This window comes from Sesamum indicum, linkage group LG11 (genome assembly GCF_000512975.1).
Source record: "Sesamum indicum cultivar Zhongzhi No. 13 linkage group LG11, S_indicum_v1.0, whole genome shotgun sequence".
NCBI lineage: Eukaryota > Viridiplantae > Streptophyta > Magnoliopsida > Lamiales > Pedaliaceae > Sesamum > Sesamum indicum.
Window position 1 is genome coordinate 14,639,699 of NC_026155.1, and position 12,690 is coordinate 14,652,388.

General features: G+C 37.1%; 4 protein-coding genes across 13 annotated transcripts in view; 1 reads left to right on the plus strand and 3 right to left on the minus strand.

The window, feature by feature from the left end:
• Window positions 721-3,685, plus strand: LOC105174553 (high mobility group B protein 1). Of its 3 annotated transcripts, none has more exons than XM_020697932.1 (8): window positions 721-871; window positions 1,635-1,710; window positions 1,886-2,005; window positions 2,092-2,149; window positions 2,244-2,288; window positions 2,489-2,569; window positions 2,683-2,763; window positions 3,332-3,685. In XM_020697932.1, exons 2-8 carry the CDS (start codon window positions 1,637-1,639, stop codon window positions 3,461-3,463), a joined length of 591 nt encoding a protein of 196 aa, XP_020553591.1. In that variant the 5' UTR covers window positions 721-871; window positions 1,635-1,636; the 3' UTR covers window positions 3,464-3,685. The 3 variants fall into 3 exon arrangements, with proteins under 3 accessions (XP_020553591.1, XP_011094996.1, XP_020553592.1); XM_011096694.2 differs by having other exon boundaries at window positions 3,370-3,685; XM_020697933.1 differs by lacking the exon at window positions 721-871 and adding an exon at window positions 919-941.
• LOC105174554 (E3 ubiquitin-protein ligase RNF8) lies at window positions 4,669-7,167 on the minus strand. 3 transcript variants are annotated; one of them, XM_020697931.1, is made up of 5 exons: window positions 6,736-7,167; window positions 6,089-6,239; window positions 5,933-5,999; window positions 5,537-5,771; window positions 4,669-4,966 (listed from the first exon to the last, which is right to left on the minus strand). In XM_020697931.1, exons 1-5 carry the CDS (start codon window positions 6,798-6,800, stop codon window positions 4,873-4,875), a joined length of 612 nt encoding a protein of 203 aa, XP_020553590.1. In that variant the 5' UTR covers window positions 6,801-7,167; the 3' UTR covers window positions 4,669-4,872. The 3 variants fall into 3 exon arrangements, with proteins under 3 accessions (XP_020553590.1, XP_011094998.1, XP_011094999.1); XM_011096696.2 differs by having other exon boundaries at window positions 4,669-5,083; window positions 6,736-7,160; XM_011096697.2 differs by lacking the exon at window positions 6,736-7,167 and adding an exon at window positions 6,483-6,532 and having other exon boundaries at window positions 4,669-5,083.
• LOC105174557 (dehydrodolichyl diphosphate synthase 2) lies at window positions 8,001-11,888 on the minus strand. Of its 5 annotated transcripts, none has more exons than XR_848843.2 (4): window positions 10,376-11,335; window positions 10,183-10,250; window positions 9,054-9,667; window positions 8,001-8,334 (listed from the first exon to the last, which is right to left on the minus strand). XR_848843.2 is itself a non-coding variant. In XM_020697842.1 (4 exons), the coding sequence occupies exons 2-4, from the start codon at window positions 10,562-10,564 to the stop codon at window positions 9,220-9,222; spliced, it is 705 nt and encodes a 234-aa protein (XP_020553501.1). In that variant the 5' UTR covers window positions 10,565-10,671; window positions 11,752-11,888; the 3' UTR covers window positions 8,371-9,219. The 5 variants fall into 5 exon arrangements, 4 of the variants coding, with proteins under 4 accessions (XP_020553501.1, XP_011095002.1, XP_020553502.1 ...); XM_020697842.1 differs by lacking the exon at window positions 8,001-8,334 and adding an exon at window positions 11,752-11,888 and having other exon boundaries at window positions 8,371-9,667; window positions 10,376-10,671; XM_020697843.1 differs by lacking the exon at window positions 8,001-8,334 and having other exon boundaries at window positions 9,340-9,545; window positions 9,610-9,667.
• Window positions 11,472-12,690, minus strand: part of LOC105174556 (protein root UVB sensitive 5) — a 5,619-nt gene continuing 4,400 nt past the window's right edge. For both annotated transcript variants that reach the window (XM_020697841.1, XM_011096699.2), the window contains exons 14-15: window positions 12,106-12,198; window positions 11,472-12,038 (exon numbers count right to left, since the gene is read on the minus strand). In XM_020697841.1, the coding sequence (XP_020553500.1) occupies window positions 11,808-12,038; window positions 12,106-12,198 (324 nt within the window). In that variant the 3' untranslated portion in view covers window positions 11,472-11,807. The remainder of the gene's footprint in view (window positions 12,039-12,105; window positions 12,199-12,690) is intronic.

Sequence of the window (12,690 nt, forward strand, 5' to 3'; positions counted from 1 at the left end):
TGTGTAGTTGTGTTGACTTTTCTTAGGAGTATATGTATAATTTTTTAAAATTCAAGAGTGGCTTGTGCAAATAGACTATATATCAGGGATACAGATGTAATTATTCCTTTGTGTAATAATTTGTTGTGTGGTAAAAACTCTTTGTAAAGTAGTTTGCACTCACTTTTATTGAGTTTGAATATAAAAAAATTTGATATAAACTCTATTGACGGACAATATTTGAACATATTCTTTTAATTAATTTAAATAAAATAAAATAATTGATATTTATTTTGAATTGACTTTTAGGCCCAAAATTGATATGAACTTACGAACATATTGGCGAAAAGCTTAAATTTATTATAAATTTATAATTCAAAATCCGATGTTTAATTAATAATTTATTCTAAAATTTTAATGTCTATTCTTTTTGCCAAGAAAATATTATACTTATGTAATTGTGAAGTGAGGAGGGAGGGAGGTGTCTACTCGCTCAAAGACACATGACCCAATAAGCCCAAACCACAACCCAACAACATATAGATGATGATGGCGTGTCGCCTCCTCATCAACGCCACATAGTATCTCCCGTATCATTGCATGCATGCGATAACTTCGTTCACCAAAAAACCGGCTAGTTCCGGTTTCACCTCCTCAGTCTTTGGGTCGGGTCGGTTCAACCATATGGTCCTGACTGGATTCTCGAATGCGTTACTGTCACTAAAACGGGATATTTATGTAAAGCTAAGACGACGGGTTACCGGCTGGTCCGGTAACCAAGGTAAAGTACTCGTTCTATCTCATTCACTGGGTCGTACTATTCTCTTCTTTCTCTGATTCTCTTCTCCTCCTATTGCTATTGACTGATCACCGATCGCTTGTTATCTTCTAGGTATGCTCTCCTTAATTATTTTAGGTTTTGATTTTTCTTTTTCGAAGAAAGTTTTTGCCGATTTTTTTGGGTAGATTGTTGGATTTTTTGAGTTCATTACTTCTTTTTTTTTTTTTGATTGAGTTCTTATGCAAAAGTATGATACTGTTTGCCTCTGTTTCTTTGATCATGATTTTTGTTTTTCTTTTCCTGTATTTTATTTCGTGGTAGTTGCTTAATCTGATGGATAAACTCTGTGGTTTATTTTTTTTTCTTTCAATTTTTGTTGGAAATATACTAATTTGTTTGGTTTAGTAACAGTTAAGTTCTTCTTGCTAGTTGCTGTCTGTTTGAGCATATAATCGTTCTCTATGTCTGCAGAAATAGTAGGAGAGCTGGAGATGAACTGTGGATTTTAACTTTTCGATTTCAGTTTGCTTGTTGTTCTTTCGTATTTCCGGTTTTCTTTTGGTTAAAGCACTCCGCCGCGTCTCTCGACCTTAATTTTTTTCTTCTTTTTTAAAACATATAAAATATTAACTTTGTTTCTGTCTTTTTCGTTGCTTGTTTTCTGTGTGTGTGAGGGAGTATTTTGTTTTGATTTCAGTAATTTAATTCCTTCTGCTACCAGCTCAAAAAATATTTCCTAATTTTTTTTTGTTTTCATAGTAATTTTGTTGAATGACACATATCCTGCTACATGTTTTATAGACTCCATGTATCTAACACAATTTTATATTTTTCTGGGAAACTGATGTATAGATCTGCGTTTTATGGTTAGTAGATATGAGGACTGGCAGCAGGAGTAAAGGGGCCACGAGGAAGGAAACGAAAGAAGCACTGAAGCCTGTTGACGATAGGTTGGTGTTTATTGACTTATGTTGGTTGCCCGAGATTATTGACTTGGAATTGTGTTTCCAGGCTTGGAGTTGATTAATGGAGTTACAATTGTCTCCATACCGTTCCTGCTATGCTGTTCCGTAGATCTGCAATGGATGATATAGTTGTTCATCATATACATATTTGTTCTTTCAGGAAGGTAGGGAAGAGGAAGGCTGCCCCAAAGGTAGATAAAAGGCAGGCTAAGAAGGAAAAGAAGGCCAAGAAGGACCCAAACAAGCCCAAACGACCACCCAGTGCCTTCTTTGTTTTCCTGTGTGAACTATTATACTTTACATTTAGGAGCGGTGTTTGATCTGTAATATTTGCAGCGTGGTCTTAGTTCCATGGTTTTATTGCAGTGAGGAGTTCCGGAAGACTTTCAAGAAGGAGAATCCTAATGTCAAGGCCGTCTCAGCTGTATGGAACTTACACTGCTATTATTCACAAAATTAATGCTAGTTTTATAATTGGATAGTGATGGTTTTTGGGTTTTCCATATGTTTGCCTGTAGGTCGGGAAGGCTGGTGGAGAGAAGTGGAAATCATTGACTGATGCTGTAAGTACTCATGACTATGGCTGAAATATTTTTTCTAAATTTTTCTAAAGTCACCTAAACCAGTGTGCGAAAGTTATGCCTTTCTTTTATTTATCTTAAAATAAAGATACTTGGAACTGCTTATGTATGTTGATAAGTTGTACTTGCAGAAACATAGTTTCTTGTAATTAATTAAGCCATGCATCATTTATGGTTGGTAGGAAAAAGCTCCATATGAAGCTAAAGCTGCAAAGAAGAAAGCAGAGTATGAAAAACTTATGAATGCCTACAACAAGAAGCAGGTGAGCAGATCCTTTCATACCTTTTCTCTTTTCCTACATGTTCTGCACAACTGCTGCAAAGACTTTTTTTTATGAGCATTATATATTACATTTGATTGTTGTATCATTGGCAGGAGAGCTCTGGTGACGAGGGTGATGAGGGATCTGAGAAGTCGACATCTGAAGTTCATGATGATGAGGAGGAGAGTGTACAGGTCTGGTTAACTTTTAACATCATTTTGCTCAAACATTCTTCATTATGTATAAACTCTTTCGTGGATTGCAATTATGATATTCCAAGTGCCATGCTGTTATATTCATAATTTCTTTTAAGTTTCCCTTGGTGCATTTTGTTCGGTTGAGAATGCAGGACCAGATTGAAAAGGTTTTTAGCATGTGATCTGAGGTACAACATGAAAATCACTATATCAGTTTTGAAGTTTAACACGATTAAAATGCAGAAAGAAAAGCATGACTACATAATTTTTCTCATTTCTGACCACAAAATGCTTTTGGCACCATCTATGTCAGACTTTTATTGGTGATCTGATAATTCATCTGATCTTAACATTTGGGAGTTGTTAGTGCCCCCTCTTCCAATCCCTGTTCAGTAGTTCAGGATTTCTTTCCACCATTAATAATGATTTTGTTTAAGACTTTTATGAAGGTTGTGAATGTCACCCTCACCTCCTGGTACTAGTTTTTGCAATTTTTGGCTGTTAAAAGTTCTGATGTCCTTTTCTTGATGGTTTAATCTCACTTTCTGATTTGATCTTATTGCAGTTTCTTATCAATCAATTGTCTATATATTCTGTCTGCAGGAGGAGGTGGATGATGAGGAGGCAGATGACGATGATGATGACGATGACGATGATGATGAATGAAGTTATTAACCACTTCAAGACTTCTGGCTGATTTACAACGTGGATCCTGGCCATGTATGTTAAGATGCTTCTAGTCTACATTTTGGAATGTAAAATGGAACAAACTTGAAGTGTAGCCTTCTGTATTCTGTAGCTCTGCACAGGGCATTGTGACCATTGTCGACTTTCATGTCCGTGGCTTGTTCAAATCGGTCGATCTGCTTAATATACTAATAGCTAGGAAGTTAAATTACCATGATATCGTTCGAGGGTATTTTGGGTTTCGTCTTTTGTATGACTTCCAACTGGAGGACTTTGCTACATGAAATGCTCTCAAACGCCGACCGGTTGCTCATGTGCTCATTGGCAAAGATCACCTAAATGAAGGTAGGGGAAAGATGAAGAACAAAAAATGATTCCAACTTCGAAATGAGGATGCGCGCACCTTTAAATCTTCAATTTCTAAGGCTGGAAAGGCTGCTGTTTGGTAATTGCTGTAGAGAAAATAACATATTACAAAGCAGTGGAACGATACGATGGCCGTAAACCTTGCAGCTATTGGAGGTAAAAATGTGTTATATTAATCACTCTCCCCCCCAAAAAAGAAAAAATCTAGGATGGTTCGATAGCCCAAGTGGGGGCAAAAGTCGACACATGTTACAATTTATTTTTATGCTTTGTAAAGTTCATAATTACAGTTATTTTATTATAATTAATAAAGTAAAATGAAATTTAAGGAAGTATAAAGATGCAAACTGAGCTTTTTCTTCTTTTTCTTTTCATCATTTTAAGTTATTTTAAAAAATATGGTACCAAAGTAGCATCCAACGAGCCACTGATCTATGGGGTAGGGTGAAAGTGTGAGAATCTTGTGCTGGGTTGAGATTTTATCTTAAGTGGGTACAGAGATGTCCAACCAAATAGAAACTACATATTATTCAGGCGTTTAAGACACTTACCAGGAAAAGCCTTGCAGCTACTAGAGGTGAAAATGTGCCATATTGAGCATTCCCCCCCCCCCCCCCCCCAAAAAAAAAAAAAAAAAAGAGAAAAAATTATAACAGTCGGGGGAAAGTGAAAAAATGTAAGTTTGAGTTAAGATTTTTGGTTCAATACGGTCGAGTGTTTAAAATACTGAATTACGTTACTCGAGGTTATTATCAATCTACATGTCGAAATGTTCACTACTCATTCAAGAACAGTATAAACTAATGATTTGATCAGTCTTGTCTGTGTGGTGAAAAAAGCACAAGCAGAAACATAGAAGTTGCTGAGTCAATTACTTGAACTATTTGATCTCAAAGGAAAAGAACATTCAAGAATTTAAATATGATGCAAACTCCTTTTCCATGCGAGTTGAGTTTGCCTTTGCCCAACGTGTCATGTCATGGCAGAGAAGGTACAAACAGAATCTTATATACAAACAGTTTATATACAAAGAATGGAGGAGACCATTATAGTTCATCGAAAATGAGGATCATACGAAACCACCATTGGATCTGGAACAATGAGAGGCAACTTGGCGACATACATGAATAGTCTCTTCAGATTTTCCCTTGCAAAAGCAGATAAGTCAATAATGTCAGAATTGCTAGTGTAGATCCAGAGTTCCCCTGAATTCACTCTCTTGAGACTATCCCGACAGAATGGGCACGACTGAGATCTAGCCCGCCTGGACAATACGTAAAGCCCTCATTATCACTTCAGCTCAAGGAAAGACTTTCAAAGTATCTCAACGCTCATACACGTTAACAATGAGAGATAATGGAATACAATGGAAAATGGTCCCGCTTATTCTTTTTCATGCATTCATGGAAACTCTGTCTCCCTTCAATTTCTGGACCATCTACTTATTACCACTACAGCCCCCACGTAAAAGACAATCTTTACATTGGATGAGCATCTTTTACATTACAATAATTATGAAAGATTAAGTGTACCAGCATGTATGTTTTTGATAGTGATATAAAAGAAAGCTAAAAAATATCTAAAACCAGGAGAAGAATGGAACTTCGACTTTTTGTTTTTTATTAGTTTCTTATCTGAAAACTCATTGCCAATATTATCTCTTCATGTCTTTCATTCCTCGCATGAATATTAAGGAGATGCACATCAGTGTACTTACCAGTTCCTGTAGCACCTCATACACAATGAATGAGTGCAACTGGGCAGGACAACCTTGGTATTCATTTCCATGCAAATTCCACATTCTTCCTCTCTCTCAATCTCGATTTCAGACAGCTTTCCCTTCTCCATTTCATCTCTTCTCCTGTATTTGGTTGCACAAATCTCTTTCTGTTTCCTTTCTTCAGCATCACTGATCCCACTATGAAGTTGCAGCAAAGAGGGGAATATCACACCTGTGCAAGAATTATCAGAATTCATCATAGAGCTCTGATTTGCTATAAACATTTCTCAATTCAAGGGTAGACCGATTGTTCAAGGAGGCACAAAACTTTCTAATACGGCACAAACATGGCATGAAAACAAGAGCAATTTTGGAGTATAAACATTTACTCACCGTAGAACTCTCTTATACTAGCTTTCCTTTCATGAATAGACATTGTTGTCTTACCATCCTCATATGCCTACAATTACCAACACCTCATCAATTTCCTTGATCCTAGTGGAAACCAACTGATCCCGCAGATCCAATGCAAAAATACAAAAAAACTACCTTGTAAATAAGGATCCTAATCAGGCCAAGTGCACCAGCTAGGTGACAATCAGTCCACTGAACAAGGAAGAGGAAGATATGGGCACAAGGGCTGTATGAAAGTCTCATCTGAAGGCAGGCACCATCATACGCCCTTGGATAATCAGATGCCCTGCACCTCGAGAAAATAGCAACTGCATTAGATAAAGAGCAAATATTGTACAAATTCAATTATGAAACATCAAACATCCTCTATCTCTTAAAGAAATAAGTGGGATCAGGCCATGAGAAGCAATAATGCAGCCAGTGATTCGCAGGAAAAGTGTAAAATTAAGAACTTTAAAAGAGAATCATATTAACCCCTCTAACCAAAACAGCTTCCTTTTCTAGCTGGAAGAGGAGTAAGGTTTCTTACTCCTTACTGTTTCATGAGAACTGTTGCAAAATACTGGATTTAAATTTTGAGAGAGAGAGAGAGAGAGAGAGAGAGAGAGGATATAACTTGACAAACTTAGAAACTGATTAAAAGACTAACAAAATCAATCTTGTTTCCAGGAAACATCTGCCAAAAAAATCTCAAAGTACAGAAAGAATAATCCAAATAAAATCACCGAAAGGGGATGGGATGGCAACAAAATAATTCAGAGTGATTAGGATGAAAAACGTACAGGGTGTTGGCATGTTGTATATCAGCTTCAAGCGCTTTGAGAGAATCTTTGAAAGACTTCCTCATCACACTCCCTCTTTCTTTCTCTCACTCCCATCCAATTTTCACCTCCAACTCCTGTCTACACCTTCACCCTCTCAAAAGAACCCCTGAAATTCTCCCTCCATCTCAAAAGACTCCCCCCCTTTTTTTTTTATTTAACGTAGAAACCTTCAAGAAAACAAAAACCCACAAACAGGAAGATGATTTAATCTTGATTTTGATCTCATTCACAAAGCATAACAGAAAATGAAAATAAAATAAAAAAGAAAAAGAAGCAGCACGGTAAAGAAGTAATAAAGGTATATTTGCAGAGAGGGTGGGGGATTAGTGGTTACGCAGAGTCACCAGTCAGCACAGCAGAGTGATGACTTACTCGCTTGAACCGCACGCTTCAGTTACTGCTCTTTTCTTTTTAAATTAATTATCAATAATCAATAAATTGTGTGTTTGGTGCGGTGCCGTGTTTGCTTTGCCTAAAGTTCATGCATTCTACACCTTTCCCAAAACCTCTACCTTCTACTTTTACCTTCCTTTTTTTGTCCACACTCCAACTCCTAACACAAACAAATTCGAACACAAAGTTGGTTTCGACTAAAATCTCTTGTAGAAAACTTTTCTACTCCAACTATTGATATTGTCCCATGTGGACTACCTTTTACTTTTACCTTCAAACTCTATAATTCATTCATATCACTAATTTATACTTGAGCATCATCTGTGTGAATACTTTTTCTTTATTATATTAAATATATATTAAATCCAGATTTGATAATTATAGCGAATGAGTTATAAACATTTTCGTATATGAATTGAAATTTAGATGCTTAATGTATATTAATTAAGTGATGTAATAGAAATATCACATAACACCAAGTTTGAGAATATAATGAGAATTGTTGGTGTGGAGGAGGAGTTGTGAGAGTGAGAGAGTCGTGAATATAAATTGGAATGAAGAAGAAGACAGCTCAACCGACAGCCACGACGGCGTATTGAACTTCATGGGACAAGTGTCAACCATGCAACGCTTGTGTTTATGGCTACCGTTGCTGTTGGGGCCTTTGGGCGTTACCTCAATTATTGAAGTTCTTGCTTCTTTATTATTTTTATTCGTTTTGGGTGTGGAGTGGGGGGAGAAGTGCGACTTACTCAATTTTACAGGTTGTGGAGGTCAACTATCAATAATTTGCACCAGCAGACCACTTACATTGTGCATTCATTATAGACCACAACATATCACCAAAGGAGAAGAGAAAAAGAGAGAAGATAAACAAGTAAGGCCTGTCCCAATACTGAATTGAACAAAGAATGACAACTTCACGTTTACTTCTTGAATTTTAGTAGAAAGAACACACCCAGTGTTTAGAGAGAAAACACGAAGAATAATTTAGTGATTGAAAAGGGAGATTTTCTTATCCAACAACAAAATGATATACTAGAGAAGTTAGGTGGGTATGATGCAGACATGCTGACTGCAGAGGCCTGGATTCTGATGCATCTTTTGCAGTGCTGGATAACCCATTTGTTTCCAATACCCAAAATGCTGAAAAACTGTGTCCTCCTGCGTCACAATTGCTGAGTTGTTTTGCATAATGAATTGTCAATGAGGCAAATAACTACTGTTCAAATTTTATTAAAAAGCAACTCCAGATATGCTTGCCCCTTCAATTGCTATAGAGGGACCAAGAGATGATGAAAATGTACACGTATACCAAGAGAATCACTAATCAAATGATCAAATAGACATTGTTCCAGATAATTCGAAGTTTGTTTAAAACATGAATGGACTTTTCATACCTCTAAGTTCGTAGATAGCATAGGCATTGCCTTGATATTACTTCAGAAATCACTCAATTTTAACAGATTATCGATGCCTAGACCAAAAGAGTGGTACCTTATAATATTGATCTTGACATCCTAATTCCTGACAACTTGCAATCTGGACATTATTTAGCCAACAAGCACAACTAGGAAGCATATGGTTACCACAGCTCATTTATTGCTCCTCATAGGCATCATATGCAGTCAGTGGCAAGGGCCAAATATTAGTCTTCCTTAACTGAGGACGAATCAGGATCTTGCAAATCAAATATTGGCACTAGCATAGTTATGCATCTTTGAGCAGAAACAAGGAAAAAAATTGCTGATGTCAAGACTTTGGCCGGTGAAGATTATCCTGATTTATGTCATCTGACTGAATGACATAAGAAACATGCAATAGATTCTCTGTTATCCAAACATGTCTCTCATTTGCTGTTATCTTGAATTGATTCCACATACCTTAGATTCAAATGATGCTGACCAGGGTGTTTAAATTTCTCCAAGCCTTCAGGAGGATTTGTGATTGAGTCCACTTTCTCTGTAGGCTATATCGCCCCAAGATGATTTGGATCATGCCCTGGAAACTAGAATACAAGGGAAAATCCTTTGCAAACAAATGTTAGATTTAAGACTTTTGTCCACCATAGCGTCTCTGCCTTCTTTGGAAGGAATACACTGCCTCTCGAAACTCATCTTCTCCAAAATCAGGCCAAAGTGAATGTGCAAAATATAGTTCGGTGTACGCCAGCTGCCATAATAAGAAATTACTGATTCTTATCTCCCCACTAGTCCTTATTAGCAGATCAGGATGTGGAAAATCAGTGCAGTTTGTTTCAAGTTCTCTTTCAACTAAAAACTCGTTGATCTCCTCAGGCTCAATGAGGCCATCCTTTACTTTGATTGCAAGTTTTTGGCAAGCTTGCACAATATCATTCTGTCCACTGTAATTGACTGCAATAATTAGGTGAAGTCTTGAATTGTTTATTGTAGTTTCCATTGCATCAGCTAGCAATACCTGCAATGGCTTTAGGAGTCTAGAGACATCCCCAATAATTGAAATCCGAACACCTGCACTGTTCAAACCAATAAATGAATAAGAAACCTATGAAGGTGATCAGTAGCAGTCAACCATGCGCGCAACAAGAGAAGAGGAACTATTAGAATCAACATAGGTTTTGCATAGACAAGGTGTCAGGAATTCTAACAGAAATGATAACCCAAAAAATACATTTAGGCAACAAGCGTTGGAACCAATCAAGAATCAACTAGGTCATGATTGAACTTTCAAATATCTTAAGCATATAACAGAAAAGAATTGGCATTCTCTATCAAGAGAGAAATTTCATTTTCCAGTAACAAACCATACATTGTTTTGCATGCCAACTAAAAAAAGCACCCTTAAAATAACCTGATCCATAAAATGACAAAGAGATTTTATAACTGCAGACACATAAACTACAGGCATGATTCCAAATGAATCAAGACTGTGCAAAGGAATCTTACACACAAAAGAAATTGCTCATATCCAAGCATATTGCAACTTCTGACACTTCAACATGTTCAGACAATGTTGAGTAGCCTTAAGTACCTCGTTAGATGTTGGAGTTCATCTCTCAATCCTCTCTCAAACAATCCCATCAAGAAATCTGTCTCCACCTACAATCGAACCAACAGAAGAACAAAAGTTATCAGACAAAACCTACACTAGAACTAAAATTTTTATTACTAAAAAGGTACAAACCAAGTATTTCCCAAAGAGCATTAAGTTAAGCTTTCTTTACTTTGGGGCGAAACCAATTATCGGATGAGAAAGCAAACACCGTAAGAACCCTGATTCCCCAATTGCAACAAAGCTCCACGATACTCCTAAATGCCCGAGCTCCAGCCTCGTAACCCGACCCGACGGGCAGCCCCCTCATTCTGGCCCATCTCCTGTTCCCATCCATGATGACGGCTACATGGCTCGGCATCAATTCTCTCCGCAGACCTGCCGGAAGCGCAACGGAATCCTCCGCAGCATAGTGAGCCGGAGGCGTCCCATTGAGGATGGCGCCTTTTTCAGGAGGTCCGTTGTTAGCTGAGGAAAAGAAGGAACGAGAGCTGAGCGAAGGCAGTAAGCCACCAAGTGAGGGGCGCGACACGTGACGGGGCGACGAGGTGAAAGAAAGGTGGAGGCGGAGAGGCACCACTGCCATTGACGGTGGACTTGGAGGGAGGGAAGGGATAATGTGAGTGAAGATTGAAGCATCCGAGCGAGTTGTTTGTCATGCTCAACTCATCTCAAACGAAGGGTTGAGGCGGGCAACTCGAATCATGACAAACTTCGGTAAGTCCACCCAGTAATTTACATACCATTTCTCGCTTTTCTTTTCTTTCCTTTTTTTTTTTTTATTTTTTCTGGTGGTCAAAATTATTAACTTTTGTTTTTTATTAGTAAATAAGAAATTAAATTCTTAAAGAAGAAATAAGATAAAAGAAGGTTTTTTTTTTAAATATAAAAATGGGAAATCAAGTTTGACCTTTGGCATAACAGGAAAAAGTGATATGACCTTTTTCTGTTTTTTGATAATTCAACACGATGCCACCTCAATCATGTAAATGATAAAAGTCCCAGAATACTATCATTGATGAATTTCTTGGACAAGAACACGTGTATCATATAACCAAAACTCTAACGTTCATAATACTTGGTAAAATTCAACTGATACCCAGTTTCAATGGCTTGCATAAAAACTTGAGCAAAATACAACATAAGAAAGCTGACGACAATTGTGCGCACATTTTAAGAGCAGTCAAGAATTAGAAAGCAGACGTCACATCGTCCCTGGAAGGATATCACATGCACATGACTAATAACCAGAAAAAGGAAAGATTAAATAAACAAAGACAATAATGAGTCAACCATGTAATGTCGTTTATATAGCTTACAACTTTAGTACCTGAAATTGATTAACTGAAAATCCCAACTCATTACAAAATTGGAGGAACTTACACTAACTTCCAACATGTATGTTGAGGCGTTAAGCTTATAACAACTATAAAGCAACTCTTAGCAGGGATCAAACCTAGTTCAGTTAGAACTTCTAGTTGACAGTCAAGATTCAGATGCAAGCGCAACAGATCTCATTATATCAGATTTATGTCACATTGAAATCACCTTGGAGTCATGACGTAGGAATGTTCTCAGATATCCCCTGCACATGAAGTGAATGATTAGACGGTATGAAGTTCCTGGATCGAGATTTCCTTTGGCACTTTTAGATTTATCTGATTTGTATCCCATCCAGCCTCTCCTAGTTGAGACCAAAAATCATCAAACCCATTCTTCAATTCAATCAAACTTTGTTCAAGTTGGCTAAAGATATCATCCAACCTGCTCCAATTCTGATGGAGCCAGTAGGATTGCCACACACTTCGAAACACTGAAATACTTGTAGCACCCTCCTGCAGGAATTCAAGTTTAATAGATTTGATATCCTTTTCATATAGCAGCTACTACACAATTCCATACCTTAAAGGACACAAAGACCTCAAATTCTGTCTGTAGTTGGTTCACCACAAGAAAATATTTCTCCTCCGTGTATAGTTCTAGAAGCATCCTCACCTTTTCAAAGCAGAAAGTTAAATCCAGCTTTAAGCACTTGCAGAATACATATGCACTTAACAAGTTTTCTTTGGGTTCTTGACACAATTTATTTAGTTCATGTTGCAGAGTAGGAGTTCATTTATCAAGTTCTTCTGGTTCTGAACATGATTTATTTAGTTCAAGTTATTTTCTGTGAAATTCAAATTCAACCATTTGAAGTCTGATGTCATTCAGATCCATATCTTCTCTGCCACCTCAAAAAATTGATGACCTTAAATGCATCCATAGAATATAGACAGTACCTAGAGAAAATGTAGAGCACTGGCGAGTGCTCACGGTTAAACAAAAAAAAAGCATTGAGAATACATTAGAGTTTACAAGTCAAATAAACCAGTTATTTTTTCCATAAATCCATCTTTTATTAGTTCCCTTTCCATTCTCTCTCTCTCTCTCTCTCTCTCTCTCTATATATATATATATATATATATATATGTGTGTGTGTGTGTGTGT